The sequence below is a fragment of the Cebus imitator genome, unplaced genomic scaffold (genome assembly GCF_001604975.1).
Source record: "Cebus imitator isolate Cc_AM_T3 unplaced genomic scaffold, Cebus_imitator-1.0 Scaffold41, whole genome shotgun sequence".
Lineage (NCBI taxonomy): Eukaryota > Metazoa > Chordata > Mammalia > Primates > Cebidae > Cebus > Cebus imitator.
In genome coordinates this window covers 1181055-1194027 of record NW_016107356.1, presented here as the reverse complement: position 1 = coordinate 1194027, position 12973 = coordinate 1181055, and the positions used below count along the sequence as shown (strand labels likewise).

The 12973-nt window shown below is 44.7% G+C and overlaps 1 protein-coding gene across 2 annotated transcripts in view; it reads right to left on the bottom strand.

Annotated features, from left to right (window-relative positions):
- Window positions 1–12728, bottom strand: part of EMILIN2 (elastin microfibril interfacer 2) — a 66154-nt gene extending 53426 nt beyond the window's left edge. For both annotated transcript variants that reach the window (XM_017526070.2, XM_037737624.1), the window contains exons 1-2: window positions 12340–12728; window positions 11735–11857 (exon numbers count right to left, since the gene is read on the bottom strand). In XM_017526070.2, coding sequence (XP_017381559.1) covers window positions 11735–11857; window positions 12340–12473 — 257 coding nt within the window. In that variant the 5' untranslated portion in view covers window positions 12474–12728. The remainder of the gene's footprint in view (window positions 1–11734; window positions 11858–12339) is intronic.
- Window positions 12729–12973: the final 245 nt, after the last annotated feature.

The following is a 12973-nucleotide window of genomic DNA, read 5'->3' as shown; positions in this document are numbered from 1 at the left end:
GAGTAGCTGGGATTACAGGCACGTGCCACCATGCCCAGCTAATTTTTTGTATTTTTAGTAGAGACAGGGTTTCACCATGTTGACCAGGATGGTCTCGATCTCTTGGCCTCGTGATCCACCCGCCTCGGCCTCCCAAAGTGCTGGGATTACAGGCTTGAGCCACCGCGCCCGGCCATACCAGTCTTTTCTTGACTATGCAATAATATATTTCAATTACACAGAAACTAAATTCAGCATCATTAAGTCTTTGTCAGAGTTTCAGAATGAAGGTTTAAGAAGAGTTGTTTTTTTAAAAAAATGTATCAGATTACTCTTCAGCCATGCAACCAATTGTTTCTGCCTGTTGAGAACTCAGGTCTAATATTTACTTTTGTTCTTTTAAAGGTATTGGATCAATGATTAAGGAAGAAAGCCAAACAGGATTTCTTTAAAAAAAAATAACTGCCTTCAAACTGCCATGTTGTATAAAATAACACAAAACATCACAGATGTATATTAGCATTTTGAAAATACAACAAGAAATAAGACCAGGACCAGATGGATTCACAGCTGAATCCTACCAGACATTTAAAGACGAATTGGTACCAATCCTGTTGACACTATTCCACAAGATAGAGAAAGAGAGAATCCTCCCTAAATCATTCTATAAAGCCCGTATCATCCCAATACGAAAACCAGGAAAGGACATAACAAAACAAGAAAACTATAGACCAATATCTCTGATGAAGATAAATGCAAAAATCCTTAACAAAATACTAGCTAACCAAATCCAACAGCATATCAAGTCAGTTTCATACCAGGGATGCAGGGATAATTTAACATATACAAGTCAATAAACGTGATACATGACATAAACAATTTAAAAACAAAAATCACATGATCATCTTGATAGATGCAGAAAACCATGTGATAAAACCCAGCCTCTCTTTATTATTAAAACCCTCAGCAAAATGGGCATACAAGGGACATACCTCAATGTCATAAAAACCATGTATGACAAACCCACAGCCAACATAATACTGAATGGGGAAAAGTTGAAAGCATTCTCTCTGAGAACTGGAATAAGACAAGGATGCCCACTCTCACCACTTCTATTCAACATTGTACTGGAAGTCCAAGCCAGAGCAGTCAGACAAGAGAAAAAAATAAAGGGCCTTGAAATTGGTAAAAAGGAAGTCAAACTGTCACTGTTTGCTGATGATATGATTCTATACCTAGATCCCTAAAGAATCCTCCAAAAAGCTCCCAGAACTGACAAATTCAGCAAAGTTTCAGGATACAAAATTAACGTACACAAATTAGTAGCTCTGATATACACCAATAGTGACCAAGCTGAGAATCAAATCAAGAACTCAACCCCTTTTACAACAGATGCAAAATAAATGAATAAATAAAATACTTAGGAATATACCTAACCAAGGAGGTAAAAGACCTCTACAAGGAAAACTACAAAAACATAGCTGAAAGAAATCATAGATGACACAAACAAATGGAAACATATCCCATGTTCATGAATGGGTAGAATCAATATTGTGAAAATAACCATACTGCCAAAAGCAATCTACAAATTCAATGCAATTGCCATCAAAATACCACCAACATTCTTCACAGACCTAGAAAAAAAATCCTAAAATCCATACGGAACCAAGAGCCCACATAGCCAAAGCAAAACTAAGCAAAAGAAACAAATATGGGGGCATCACACTATCTGACTTCAAACTATACTATAAGGCCATAGTCACCAAAACAGCATGGTACTGGTATAAAAATAGATACATAGACCAATGGAACAGAATAGAGAATCCAGATGTAAACTGTAATACATACAGCCAACTGGTATTCAACAAAGGAAGCAAAAATATAAAGTGGGGAAAGGACACCCTATTCAACAAATGGTGCTGAGATAACTGGCAAGTCACATGTAGAAGAATTAAACTGGATCCTCATGTCTCACTTTATACAAAAATCAACTTAAGATGGAGATAGGACTTAAATCTAAGACCTGAAACTACAAAAATACTAGAAGATAACAATGGAAAAACCCTTCTAGACATTGGCTTAGGCAAAGACTTCATGACTAAGAACCAAAAAGCAAATATAACAAAAACAAAGATAAATAGGTGGGACTTAATTAAACTAAAGAGCTTTTTCATGGCAAAAGGAACAGTCAACAGCGTTAACGGACAACCCACAGAGTGGGAAAAAATCTTCACAATTTATACATATAAGGACTAATATCCAGAATCTACAACAAACACAAACAAATTAGCAAGAAGAAAACAAATAATCCCATTAAAAAGTAGGCTAAGGACATAGACAATTCTCAAAAGAAGATGTACAAATGGCTAAAACACATATGAAAAAATGTTCAACATCACTAATGATCAGGGAAATGCAAATCAAAACCACAGTGCAATACCACCTTACTCCTGCAAGAATGGCCATAATCAAAAAATAAAAATAGTAGATGCTAGCATGGATGCTATAAACAGGGAACACTTCTACTCTGCTGGTGGAAATGTAAACTAGTCCAACCACTATGGAAAACAGTGTGGGGATTCCTTAAAGAACTAAAAGTAGAACTACCATTTGATCCAGCAATCGCACTACTGGGTTCTACCCAGAGAAAAAGAAGTCATTACATGAAAAAGATACGTGCACATGCATGTTTATAGTAACACAATTCACAATTGCAAAAATGTGGAACCAACTCAAATGCCTATCAATCAACAAGTGGATAAAGAAACTGTGCTATAGGTCTGGGTGCTGTGGGTTACGCCTGTAATCCCAGCACTCGGGGAGGCTGAGGCAGGTAGATCACTTGAGGTCAAGAGTTCGAGACCAGCCTGGCCAACATGGTCAAACTCCGACTCAAGTAAAACTACAAAAATTAGCCAAGGCGTGGTGGCAGGCACCTCTAACCAAATCCCAGCTACCCGGCAGGCTGAGGTGGGAGAATCGCTTGAACCCAGGAGGTGGAGGTTGCAGTGAGCCGAGAAAGAGCTGCTACACTCCAGTCTGGGCAACAGAGTGAGATTCTCTCTCAAAATAAATAAATAAACAAGAAACAAACTGTGGGCTGTGTGTGTGTGTGTGTGTGTGTGTGTATGTGTGTATATATGTGTGTGTGTATATATATATATATATATACACACACACATACAGAAATATATATACACACACATTCCATCGTGTACATACACATTCCATCATGTATATACACACACATACATGATGGAATACTACTCATTTATAAAAAGGTATGAATTAATGGCATTTGCAGCAATCTGGATGGAACTGGAGACTATTATTCTAAGGGAAGTAGCTCATGAATGGAACACCAAACATCATTATGTTCTCACTCATAAGTGGGAGCCAAACTATGTGGATACAAAGGCATAAGAATGATACAATGGACTTTGGGGACTCAGGGGAAAAGGGTGGGAAGCAGGTGAGGAATAAAAGACTACAAATCGGGTGCGGTATATACTGCGCTGGTGATGGGTGCACAAAAATCTCACAAATCAGCACTAAAGAACTTACTCATGTAACCAAATGCTACCAGCTCCCCAATAACCTATGGAAATTTTAAATAAATAAAAAAAGAAAACACAACAAGAAGTTCTTCCTAATTGGGATTACTCGTTTTCCGGTAATGATTCTGACAAGGAGTAAGTCTAGAAAGTGCTTTGCTCTTCGGTTCTAGACATGAGACAGCGGCATTTCTGCTTCCCACCTGCCCCACCCCAACGTGCCCTGTCCATGAGAAGGAGATCTGTGCCTTGCCTTGCCAGTTCTTCTCAGCAGCAATGCAACAAAATGACTCACAAACCTCGAGAGTGGCCAGGAGGTGATGAAATATGTTGTGATGGGAAAGGGTGCATGGTCCATCGTAGCAGAGTGGGGCCCTGACCTTGCTTCCACACACCAGAAGGCTGCCCCTCCTGCTGAAAGCTGCCCGAGATCTCCAAGGTCGGAGATTCCTGACATAAACCAGGTCTGAGCACCGTCCGCATGGCAGGCCAGACTCAAAGTTCTGGAATGTGTGAAATATTAAGAAAGGCTTGACCATGCCTCCCTGCCCCAGTCCCCTTCATTCAAAGGCTAAACGCAAGCCAGAGTCGTTTTAGTAGAAAGAGGTTCTCCCTGAAAAGGGCTGGATTGTGAAACACCCCACACCCTGAGTTCTGTTGCAATCACCAGCTTTCCTCCTCTGTTTTCAAGATATGTGGAAAAGCTTCAGTTAGCAGAAAAACAAGTAGCACTGTCACCACTATGGTTTAGAAAACATTTTTAGGTCTTTACTTCATTATTTTCTCACAACATCCCTGTGGAGCAGATGGAGGGAAACAACTTCAAGTAAGAGGGAAACATCTTCTGCCTCCTCTTGAGTACATCTCTGTAAAAGCAAACCTAATGAAGCCCATGCGTTAGGCAGAACCCCTGCAATCACAACAGCGCGTGGAGATGGGGAAACCTGGGGAACAGCTGTAAAGTCTCAGCAAAGTCTTCCATCGAAATGATCCACTTAAAAAGCTTCATCTGCACTGTTTTTCTTCAACCAAACTTCTTTTAACCAAACGCATAATAAAATACATTGTCTTGAAAGGCTGACGCTGCAGACAGTAATTCTTAGGCGTATTCTCTCATCTCCTAATATTTTCTTAGGTGGAACAAAAAAAAAAAAAAAGGCAGCTGAGTCCCCCTGGGTCCTTCTAAGTGACACACCCAGAAAAGTTTGCTTTCACAGCATTTTCAAACCAGGAATTTGGCTCATGTGAATGCTCCCTACTTTGTTTCAGCACCCATCACCACTTCAAAACAGGAAGGAAAGAAGAAAACTTATTGGTGTGTGTAGTTTTAGTCATTTCATTATTTTTCCTTCAGTGTGAACCGCTGTCATGTTAAGGAATATGGGGCTCCTCCCTCGATTCTCCCAGGAAAATAGTTCTTTGTAAGGCGAAGTCATGCTCAGCTGTACCATGTTATCAAGTGGTTTGTTGTTATTTTTAAGCCCAGAAATCTACTTCATCAAGGATGGAAGCAGTTAACGCTGAGCAGTAAAAAACTCACGCGGCCAACAATAAATCAGAACATTTGTGTGGCAGACTGGAAGGAATCTCACCACTGGTGTCGTTTACCCGTTTTAGATTTTTTAAAAACAGGATGCAAAGCTCTGTGTAACTGCTGAATGTGGCAACTGCTTCATTACGTACACAGAGCATGTGTAGATAACATCTTAATATTATGCAAAGAGGAAGAGGATTTTTTTTCTAAAAGAATTCAAGGAACACATTAGTGGCTGGTGATAGATCACCTGGGGATTGGCACTAGTTTACCACTGCTCACAGCAACATCCAACATCCAACATCTAGCTAACCTTTCTTTACTGACCTACTCCAGGTACAGAGACACCTGCAGAACCAGCAAGAAATACCACGGGCCACGGCAGCGTTGACTTTGAGCATAATCACTTACATGCATACCCCCAAAGAGTCTGCACTTCTGGCTCAGCTTCCAATGCAATCTCTAAGAATTTCACTTAATTTGTTTACATTTAAATTTTATGTTATTTTTTTAGAGATGGGGGGGGTCTCACTATGTTGCCCAGGCTGGATTTAAACTCCTGGACTCAAGCGATCCTCCCGCCTCAGCCTCCCGAGTAGCTGGAATTATAGGAACACGCCACTGTGCCCAGCTGAGCTTCACTTAATCTTTTAAAGTTCATCTTAAGCATGTCAGTGTCATTATTATCTTAATTCACTGAATGTAACGATTTGAATTGTGAGTATTTTAGCTTTTCTCCAATGTGTCAGTAAGCAACAACTTCAGACCCAAAGTCTTCAAAGATAAGACCCCCCATGAGGCAGCGACATTTCAAACCAACAAACAATAAAATCGCTCAGTGCTCACCAGATGTGCCTGCTAGGTAGGCGTTACATTAGTGTGACAGTGCAAATTTTTTTTTTTTTTTTTTACAGAAAGCTTTTATTTGTTCAAAGTAACCAGTGCTATGGATGCAAAAAACCCCCCAACAACTCTTCCAACACTACTTTCAAAGCGAACATATCAAAGTTGATTTTCATTAGGATGTAGTTATTTCATCACACTAGTAAATAAAAAACCAAGAACCAAATTATATATATATATATATATGTATATATATATATATATGTATAAAATGTGTGAACAATTATTGAGCTTCATCTTCTGGACAAGAATGCCAAGTTAGTCTCTTTTCATAAAAAGCAATTACAATTTGAGGACACTTCATATTTACCTCTCGCCAGCACCAAGCCTGCCTCATCTGAATCTTTCCATTTCATGAGAAACCTCAATTCTCCACTGATATTGGCACCAATTTATTCTTTCAGACAGCATGTAAACGGCAGCTTGACCCTCCTCCCCACAACCCTGTCATGCAGATGTGAGAAAAATGTGCCTCAGAAGGGCTAAATGACTTTCCTGTGGTCACACAGCTTGGTGGTGGAAGATCTCGGGCTGCAAGCCAACTCTTGTATCTCCTCTTCCAGAGCACGTCAGCCACCCACTCCACTTGGATGGAGCTCCCACCCGTTCGCCATTCTCTACAGCCTAACCCACCTGCCTCCCCTTTTCTGGCTACCTCAGGAATTTAACTCAAGTACCACGTGCCAAGGTAGGTGAAACAGATCAACAGAGAAAGACCAATTAAGGGGCTTCATGAAAACAAGTTCTAACAAAAAGCAAGCAGTTTTTCGTAAGGCCATTACCTCTATTTGAAGGCTATTCGCTGTTTTCTAAGACAAAGGTAGAAACTGTAGCCCAAACATACGCATGTTCATTTTCCAAGACCCCAGTCTCCGCCCTGCCTAATCTCCTGGCTGAACTTGTGATAAGAATAAAGTAATGGTGTGGAACTGTTCTGGAAATGCCAAAGGCCCTGTGAGCATAGCATCTCCTCCAATGGGAATCTAGGAAGAGATAGGAACAAGAGAAATAAGAAACTTAATAGGAAGGTCTGGAGATTCTAGGGGAGCAGCCCTAAGAGGCCGATAAAGAATGGAAACCCAAAGAAAGAAACTCAAAATAGCAACAGCTGTGCCTCTCTGGCACGAGCTCAGTCTTCCTTAGCTGTCTCCAAGTTACCTTCAATGCCAAGAAACAAGCCTCCTGACAGCCAATTGATGGCAAAACTTTTGTTTAAAAGCTAAAAGAAAAAAAAATGCCTCCAAAGCTATACACAAAAGGCACCTTTTGAACTGAAAGTTATTCTGTTCCTAGAGATGTAGAAAACAGAAAATGGGCTCTGGAAGACGTAAGCCCTCATTCCCCGCCCGTGCCCCTGCGCCCCCCAACGAGCCTTACACGTTCTGTTCTGGGGTTTTGTTGTTGTTCTTTTAGACTCTTGTCAACCAGGCTGCAGTACCATGGTGCAATCGTGGGTCCCTGCAGCCTTGAACTCCCAGGCTCAAGCAATCCCCCCACCTCAGCCTCTCCAGTAGCTGGGACTACAGGCATGTGCCACCACACCCAGCTAATTTCTTCTATTTTTTGTAGAGACAGGGTCTCACTATGTTAATCAGGCTGGTCGTGAACTCCTGAGCTCACGTGACCCTCTCGCCTCAGCATCCCAAAGTGCTGGGATTACAGGCATGGGCCACCACGCCCAGCCAAATGTTCTGTGTCTTTTTTTTTTTAAAGCCACATTCCCTGGCTGAGGTTATTACCTAAGAGACAACTTTTCTTCTAACCGAACAACCATCTGCTCCCTTTGGAGCCTGAGTAGAATTAGAGGTGTTCCGAACTCAACAGGAGAAGTCAACACCTGCTGCAAATTCCTGGCAGACATTATCTCAGCAGCACAGACTCTGTGTGCTGGCCCCACCCAGACCCCTTCCCAACTGCCGAGATCTTTTTTAGAAAAAAAGCTAATAGGAAAAATTCTGCCAAGATACAACACTGGCCACGAGGCGGTGCAGGGAGGTGGCCAGATGCTGATAAGCCCAAGTCAGTGTGTGGTGTCAGAAAACTCTGCCCTACAGAGCATCAGCCCTGAGTGGGGAGGCAAAGTGAACTCAGAATAATTCTGCCTCATCTCTGGGGTCCTTGGATGTCTTTACCAACAATGCAGCCTGTCTGTGGACCAGACGCCTCCCAGTGCCCCCAATACTAAAAACACCAGGCTGACCAGGAGGTGATGGGACAATGCGGACGCATGAAAAAAAACAATGCCAGTCCAATAAAGAGAAGAATGACCGTGCTGTTTTCTACCAGCCGTACATCCAAACATGACCAAGCAAGACTGACACTCTCATTCATTCTCTCTCTCTCTCTCTGTATCTCTCTCTGTTTTGAGACGGAGTCTCACTTGGTCACCCAGGCTGAAGCACAATGACATGATCATAGTTCACTACAGCCTTGAACTCCTGGGCTCAAGCAATCCTATCTCAGCCTCCCTTTTGGGCTCAAGTGATCCTCCCACCTTAGCCTCCCAAAATGTTGGATTACAGGCATCAGCCACCACACCTGGCCCAGAGCTCCCTCTCTGTAAGTAATTCTTTACCTGCTTGGCTACCACCTAACTTTCTTTTTTTTTAATCATCAGAGCCTTTTTCCCAACATACCATTTTCTGTGTAATTAAGTTTCCTCACGACTCACTCCTTCAATCTCACACAAATGGCAATGCTACACCCCACTGACCTGAATGGTCTCTTTCTGCAGAAGCAACTGCTTCCTGCTGACTAACCCGTGGTCTTTCTGAAGGCTGAAGCCTCCAGGACTTCTCTGAGTCTCTAAGATGGGGTTTCCTCCACCAATGTCTTTACTTCACTCTCTCTTCTTGCCTGGCTCCTCCTCCTCCTTCTCCTCCACCGTCCCTAAGAACTCAGCTCTGCTCAACCATCTCAAGGCCTCAGTGGGGCTGACCTGTCTGTCACTCTCAACTGCAGAAATGCGTTTCTATCTCCAGCATCTCAGCCAAGCTTCAGCCCTGTACTCCCAACACTGCTCATAAATTACCCCTCAGTCACTCTAGGGTGAGTTTCTGAAGAACCTTCTCTTCCAGCCTGGGCAACATAGTTGCCAGACCCTAAAAAAAAAAAAGTAAAAAATTAGCAGGATGCAGTGACTTGTGCTTATAATCCCAGCTACTCAGGAGGCTGAGGTGGAAGGATAATTTGAGCCCAAGAGTTAGAGGCTGTGGTAAACTATTTTCGTGCTACTTCACCCCAGCCTGGGTGACACAGTGAGACCTTGTCTCTAAAAAACAACAACCATAATAAAGAACTTCAACTTCCCTTCCACAGGTCCCAGGTTCTAAGGAACAAATTATGAAATGGCTGACTTGACAATAAATTGAGACGTGACTCAGGCTTCTGGATTCCTCAGAGAAAACTGAGCAATTCCATGTGAAACAGCCATTCCTCCTTGTTAAGTATAAAAAGAAGGCTCCTTCCTTTATCTTCATTCATCCACTAATTCTCAAAAGTTAGGGGCCAGGCGAGGTGGTCACACTTGTAATCCTAGCACTTTAGGAGGCCAAGGCGGGCAGATTGCCTGGGCTCAAGAATTCGAGACCAGCCTGGCCAACACGGTGAAACTCTGTCTCTACTAAAAATAGAAAAAAAAAAAATTAGCTGGGTGTGGCGGCATGCACCTGTAGTTCAGCAACTCGGGAGCCCGAGGAATGAGAATCACTTGAACCCGGGAGGCAGAGGTTACAGTGAGCTGAGATCATCCCAGCCTGGCGACAGAGTGAGACTGTCTCAAAACAAAACAAACAAACAAAAACCAAAAAAGAAACTTTAGGAAACATTCCTCAGTTGAAAAATAAGGCAAACCATTCTGTCCCATCCCTAAAGAAACTGAAAAAGGTCAAGACTGAATTTACTGTGAAGCTAATGTCAAGATTTTCAGGTTCATCAACTCAAAGAGTCTGTCTTTGTTTCTTAAACTTCACACTTACAGTGCAGTACTTAAAATGTAAAAATGCACTTGAATTGTTCACATGGTTATTACTGAAGAAAAATACCCGGGTCACTTATTTAGGTTTTAATAAAACAACAGAAATGTCTGTCATCTGTTACAGTGATTCTGTTGTCCTACACACCGGGTGGCAAAAATACATTCCCACTGCCTTGCGTTAACCTGCTGATCTGGAGGCAATTCTCTCCCCACTGACAACCAAGTTTCATTGAGTTTTGATCAAATAGAACACTTAATCATACTTTGGTATTCTAAGCAGCTAAAATAATTTGAGAAAATAAAAACAAGCCATCTTTTAAACAAAAATGCATTACCTTCCAAAACGAAAAATTCATTTACCTCCAAACTGTCACCAGTAAGTTTTAAAGTTACACCAAGCCACAACATCCAATTCTTGTATAAGAAGAATAAAATATTCCTGATTAATAACTCAATTCTAATTTTAAAGAAATGCATTCAAACTGTGTTGAATACTTAGTTTATATCACTCCCACAGTGTAAAAACCTTACTTGGTTCTGGGTTCACTGACTGCTGGCCGTAGATGATGAGGTCTCAATCTTACTAAGAGATTAAGGTCGGATGACAGTATCTAATCTCTCTGACAATGTATCCAACTCAAAGAGATAGCCTAGCTAGGCATTCAATTTCAGCGTTTTTCACTGTATATTAGGAAGTGGGGACCTAAGTTTCTGTTTGTTTTGTGTTGTTTTTGCCCAGCAGGAATTAGCTGAACCCTGTTTGCAGCTCCTCCAACACCCCACGTAGCGTGCATCCAGCGACCACTTCCCACAGGACTACAGGCTCATTTACTGTTCTCTGGAATAAGGTTTCCTGGAGTACAAGTTCCAGTCTGTCCCTTGGTTTTACCAAAGACAGATCCGCCTACTGACTATTTGCCCCTGTAATGACAACTGTGCTCTAAGACAAACAACTTATTCTTAGTGAAAAACAATTAATTTCAGCCATCATGTGTTCCTCAACAGCCATTTATTCACATCGGCCCATCTTCCGATATCAGACTGACACAAAACCCCAAAGACTTGCCGGATGATAATTGAATGTCATGCATTTAACAGCATTTGTACTTTATCGCGTTGCTTTTTTAAGATGGTGAAATCTTTATAAGCAAAAAGATGATTAATTCTTCCCCCTGTCTTTAACGGCCATCTCTCCCACAATCTCTAGCAAAATTCCAAACTAAGTTGTGGGGAGGGTTGCTGGAGAACCACAGCGTTCAACAAAGTGTTCCTGAGGTTTTAGCTTAGACATCTACGACACTGGAAGATTCCGTTTTATGGGGACATGTGGACAGAACTCACTTGTTTTAGAACACTGCTTAGCCAAACCTCTCAGCGAATCCTACACTGAAAAGTCTTTAGCAGTATACATTTTGGAATCTTTTGTGTGCCCCAGAGCACACAATATGGATCTAATTAGATTCAGCTGCCTTATGTTAGAAACAAAAATTGAAAGGAAAAAAACAGAAGTGGGAGTGGGAGCTTTGTTCATCCTCTCCTATGCCCCCGCGACCCCACACTCCCCAGGCGTGCGCATCCTCCCCGATCACTCGGGCAGCACACGCTCCCTAAATACCCCAGCGTGGCCGGTGCCTCGCGCAGCGCTCTGAGCGCTGTTCCGCTGCTGGGTTTACACGGGATCTGGAAGAGATTTACTGGAGGACTAGAGCCTAGCGCGACAACCCCACCCCACCCCCACAGTCCCGGCCCGGGCGCACCCCCCCCTCGCTTCCTGGCTCCAGGACTTACACCAGCGCGGACGGACAGGGCATCTGGTTCCAGGCACAGTTGTACTGAGCCTGAATAAAACTCTCACTTCCCTCCAGCACAGAGCAGCTCACATTCTTGTTCACGATGTAGGCGCACCAGTTCCTGGGAGGCAGGAGAGAGAGGGTGAAGGGAACCGTGTAAACCCGGAGAACAATGAGGCCAGGGGAGGGGACAGCAGCCCCAGACCCAGAGAGGGTCGGGGAGCCAGTCGCCCTCAGCGGAGGTGGGAGCTTCACAGAGCAGACGCCAGAGGGCGCCCCGGTGCGTGCCTGGAGAGCGCGCGCCTTGACCCGACCAAGACGGGAAAGAAAAGCACCCACGGTCCCAGGGGGTCCTGGAGTTCCTGGGCGTCATTTTTGGATCACCCGTGTCTGAGGGACACTCTCTGTGCCCATGCCCCCGGAGTCAGCTCCGCCTGAGGCGCCGGCCGTGGAGCGCGCGGTCACCCGGAGAAGGGGTCGCCAGGGGAAGTCCAAGGGAGACCCCCGGCTGCCGCTCGTCGTCTCAGGCTGGGCAGCTCCGGGGCTCAGCGGCGGCCGGGGAGGGGTAGGAGGTTTGGGGCCAGCGGAGGGGCGCGCACTTACTTGTTTCTGGCGCTGGGCCGCACGGGGTACCCGGGCTGCGGGCCGGCGCGGCACAGCCCCACGCCGCCCAGGGCCAGCAGCGCTAGCGCCCAGCTCCAGGGCGCGAAGGGCCGGGGCCAAGTCGGCTGCCACATTCTGCGCGCAGCGGGCGCGCCCCGCCTGCCAGGGTCCGGAGCGCGGCGGGTCGGGGCAGGGGCCAAGAACTAGGCTGCCGGAGGCCGGAGCGCCGCCAAGGAAGTCTGGAAACTCCGACGCTCCGCGGCCGGCCCCTCGGCTCCTCGTTCCTATTTCTTTTGCAGCCCCGTGCGCCCTGCGCTTCTCCTCGGTCTCTCAATGACGCACAGGTCCCCCCGGGTGCCGCCCTCTTTATTTCACTTCCCTCTCCGAAACGTGACTCTGCCTCCACCACGTCTCCCTGTCTCCAGTCCCTTCGCCTCTCGGCAGGGGGCTTGGGCTGGAAGAGCTAAAGGGTTTGGGAGAAGGGTCTATGTTACAGAATTTCCAATTACTCATTCCTTTGGTCTCTTCCCAGATGCCGAGCAACTCCGCCTCCCACCTTCCAACAGGCGCGCACCCTGCCCCTTGGGACGCGGCCGCCGTCGGCTAGTCTGGCTGTCCTCGCGTCGTGCCTGGG